The 4,479-nt window shown below is 39.0% G+C and overlaps 1 protein-coding gene across 1 annotated transcript in view; it reads left to right on the plus strand.

Annotated features, from left to right (window-relative positions):
• Positions 1-4,479, plus strand: part of LOC106875239 (ephrin type-B receptor 2) — a 144,762-nt gene that overhangs the window by 106,887 nt on the left and 33,396 nt on the right. Inside the window, exon 4 of the mRNA XM_052976919.1 lies at positions 199-865. Coding sequence (XP_052832879.1) covers positions 199-865 — 667 coding nt within the window. The remainder of the gene's footprint in view (positions 1-198; positions 866-4,479) is intronic.

The raw sequence follows: 4,479 nt of genomic DNA on the forward strand, positions 1-4,479 counted from the left end.
CAAGTACCAGTTACATACTGGGATCGATGTAATCGACTTCACCCCTCCCCTAAAATTACTGGCCTTACACCATAATTTGAAACCATTATTATTGCTATTATTATTATTTATTGCTAATTGTCCTCTGTTTCTTCAATATTTTTAAATACTAAATGTCGTTTTTTTTTTGTTTTTTCTTTTTTTTTTCGTTTTCTTTAGTGGTTGTTGGGCAGCAGCAGTTATGCAGGAGAAACTGTGCAGGCGTATTCTTCCTGTTATGTCACATCTCCGAACATTAATAATTGGTTAAGAACACCATATATCGAGCGAGGTGACGCTGAGCGCCTGCACATAGAGATGACATTCACAATGCGAAAATGCGTTCGGCACAACGACCCAAGTAGCTTGCAGCAATGCAAGGAGACTTTTAACCTTTACTATTATGAGGCCGAATCGGATTTCGCAAACCACCAGATGCCGACCTGGCAGCCCAACGTCTATTCAAAGATAGATACAATCGCTGCTGATACGCTTTATGTGCAACCGCGTAAGGTGCAAGTTAACAACGAGACCAAGCACGTCACTATCAAGCGAAAAGGAGTATATTTCGCCTTCCAGGACACGGGCGCATGTATAACGTTGCTTTCTGTCAGGATCTTTTATGTTACCTGTCCGAACGTTACGGTTCGCTACGCTTTCTTTATGGAGACGCCGACAGGTCCGACCGTCTCGTCCTTGGTGCAAAAGAAAGGTGTGTGTGTGGGAAACGCCGTCGAGGAATCTAACCCGACTTACCTATGTCGAAGCGATGGCAGCTGGGATATCCTTATGGGCAGCTGTAAATGTTTACCCGGCTATCAGGGTATTAACGGCACAAAATGCGTCAGTAAGTAACAGTTTTTTTTTTACCTTTCATATTTATTATTGATGTTGTTTTAAATTTTGGTTTCCATGTCTTTCTGTTATTTTTAAATCGATTCTCTGCAACTCGCCACAGTATTTTTAATAATTTCTCTCTTTATAACGTCATCTTTATCCGTCGCTCTTCTAGCAAATAAAAAGAAAACACTATTATCAGTATTATTATTATTATTATTAACCCATTACCTCCCATAATTCTATTAACTGGAATTTTTTATGAAACTTTGATTTCTAGCATAAGACAGCCTTAGAAACACACAGGGATGATCAAAATAACATTTCAAAATAACATTTTAAATAGAAATAAGCGAGATATTGGGTGAAAAGTTAGCAAACCTCATTTGAATATCAGAGAAATATACCTAGTAGATATAACAAAAAGGTTAGATATGTGTAAATATTGACAGATAATTACGAAATTTGTAATTTTTAAGTGATCTCATATGAGATCACTGGTAGGTAATGGGTTAAAGGCGAAGAACTGGCAGAATTGTTAGCACGTTGGACGAAATGCTTAGCGGTATTTCGTCTGCCGCTACGTTCTGAGTTCAAATTCCGCCGAGGCCGAATTTGCCTTTCATCCTTTCGGAGCCGATAAATTAAGTACCAGCGAAACACTGAGGTCGATGTAATCGACTATCTCAGCCCCCAAATTTCAGGCTTCGTGCCCTATAGTGAAAAAGATTGCTGCTATTATTTAAGGCGGCGAGCTGGCAGAATCCTTAGCTCGTCAGACAAAATTAATTACTCCGCTCTCTGTACTTTCTTAAGTTCACATTCCGCCGAGGTCGACTTTGCCTTTCATTCTCTCAGGGTCAATAAAATAAGTACCAGTTAAGAACTGGGGTCGACGTAATTGACTTTGCCTCTCCCACCGAAATCGCTTGGCCTTGTGCCAAAATTTGAAAGCAAAGGTGGCGGGGTCGGCAGAATCGTTAGCAAACCGAGCAAGACGCATAGCGGTATTTCTTCTGAGTTTACGTTCTGAGTTCAAATGCCGCCGGGACACTTGCCCAAGGTGCCGCAGTGAGACTGAACCCGAAACCGTAGGCGTGTATTAGTGGAATTATTTTCGATTACTTTTTTTCTCTCAAACCTCAGTGACTGCGGTTCAAACCTATCCGAGCAGACCTCAAATCTTAATAGTTTGTGCCACTTAGTTTTGTAACTATTGTCTGTGCCTTTGTCTCAATAAAATAGTCCACGAACGATGTATAAATTTTGACGGTATGTTTATAAGAGACTCCGACCAGACCAGAGTCATGGTTTCAGGTTGTTTAGACACATCAAAATCTTCTCCCAAGAAATGCTTAGTCTATACAATAACCATTTTAAATGCTCTACTCACATACATCCTTACATACATATTTATTCATGTATATGTATGTATATAACTGTAAGAATTTCTATGTATATTATGTTGTGTATATATGTATATATATACACACACACGTACACTAGTTTTAAAATGACGTCTAAAGGAGAATTATTTATTACTTTGTGTTGTCTTTTTTTTTGTTGTTGTTTTCGTTTTGACTAAAATATTTATATATAGGATGAAAAAAATATTTAACTAAATTAAAAAAAAAAAATGAAAATATTTGCAATTATGTGTCTTCATGTTCCAACAGTTTCGTATGTGTATCACCTGAAACTCTCAGCCCTTGAGTTAGTTACGTAGCTTTCTTGATTTGCTAAGTTTGGTAAACAGAATTCAAAACACGAGTGAGTATGTATATATATATATATATATACATACACACACACACACACACACACACACACAAACACATGCATTCACGAGTAAGGACATACATGCAAAAAAGGGGTGGGAAAAATAGTATTCGAATACCGAAGGTAGAGTAACATGCTTTTATTGAAGCCGAGAAAGTCTTAACAAATTGTTACTCAGTTTCACGATAGCGTTCGTTGGATAATTGCGATCATATTCAGTATAAAAGTATATATAATATCAATATCGGTAGAAGTTACAGAGTCGCTCAAGGGCCGGGAATTTCGTGCATTGATGCTTACCAATTTCTAGTATCCATATGTTTTTACCACCAAACGTATATATTTATTACGTGCATGCTTTGGTGCATTTGTTTCTTTTTGCATAAATGTTTTGTTTCAGGAGTTTGTACATTTTGTGGTCTGAGTATTCTGTAAACTGAGACAGCCACTAGTTAATGATGTTCAGCCCCTTTTCAGATGACCTTGTAGTTTTAATATATTTATCCATTTGTTCCTTTCTTTGTATGAAAAAAACAAAGACTAAATAAAATAGTCTCTCTATAAATAAAAGAAATACCCTGTCACCGACAATGCGCTACCTTTAAGATAGCATGTTAAGCGCTACCTCTTTATTAATGTGTTTGTGTGTGTTTATGCGTCTGACCAGCCGCCTGTCTGTCTGTCGATCAACATATCTCTCAGGTTAATGCAGTCATCATGGCTACTTGAATAATTTTTATCGATTTTTTGGGGTGAGGTCGGGGGTACGGAGAAAAGAAAGACAAAAGGAAGTCGACCGCATAAAAGTTTGGAAACTTCAAAGACACACGGAACCTGATGGCGTGGAAGTCATCTGATAAGCTTGGCACCTGTCACTGCCACTCTCTCTCTCTCTCTCTCTCTCTCTACCTCCTTTAATCTTCTCCCATTAGTCCTAGATACGTTGGTTTTTGCTCACATTGACCCCATACGCACTGCTCCATACACAGTAGTACTACTAACCGCGAGCGAATGCGTAATCACCCGGACATTTCTCGATCAGTTAGGCGTTCACCATTACCCCACCACTACCCGTTTCTCTAGCTGACTCTACCTGAAATCACAATTACAATCTTTGTTCCGAATATCTGCAAAAGTGTAATCACGCCATTTAGGCAATCGTACTTTTCATTGTAATTCTTAACTCTTAGCATAATCTGAGACGCGCGAATCCCTGTTCGTCCTCTTTTATTTGCTGCTGCTGCTACTACTACTACTACTACCACCACCACCATTTGTATAAATGCTGCTGTCACCACCACTACCACAGCTACTGCTACTATTACTACTACCACCGCTATTTCTACTGCTACTACAACGACTACTACCACCCCACCACTACTACTACTATCATTTATACGAATGCTGCTGTCACCACCACTACCACCGCAACTACTACTATTACTACTACCACCGCTATTTCTACTGCTACTACAATGACTACTACCACCCCACCACTACTACTACTACTACTACTGCCACCACCATTTCTGCAGCTGTTGCTGTTACTACTCCCCCTCCTTATGCACCGCCTCCTCTTCCTCTTTTTACTACCACTGCTAATGCTATTACTACTTCTGTGACGACGACAACAACAGCGCAGACAAAGTTTAATAATGCCGGATCGTGTTTAGAGTTGTTTCCCCTTTCTCTCCTTTGGATATATATATATATATATATATATATATATGAGATGACACTTGCCTAAGGTGTCGCCCGCGGTAGTCATGCCCACTTGAAACATTTATTTTTTTCTCGTCGTTTTCTGACTGTTAAGTGACTTTCATCACTTTCCCTATATTATTT

This window comes from Octopus bimaculoides, chromosome 26 (assembly GCF_001194135.2).
Source record: "Octopus bimaculoides isolate UCB-OBI-ISO-001 chromosome 26, ASM119413v2, whole genome shotgun sequence".
Classification (NCBI taxonomy): Eukaryota; Metazoa; Mollusca; class Cephalopoda; order Octopoda; family Octopodidae; genus Octopus; species Octopus bimaculoides.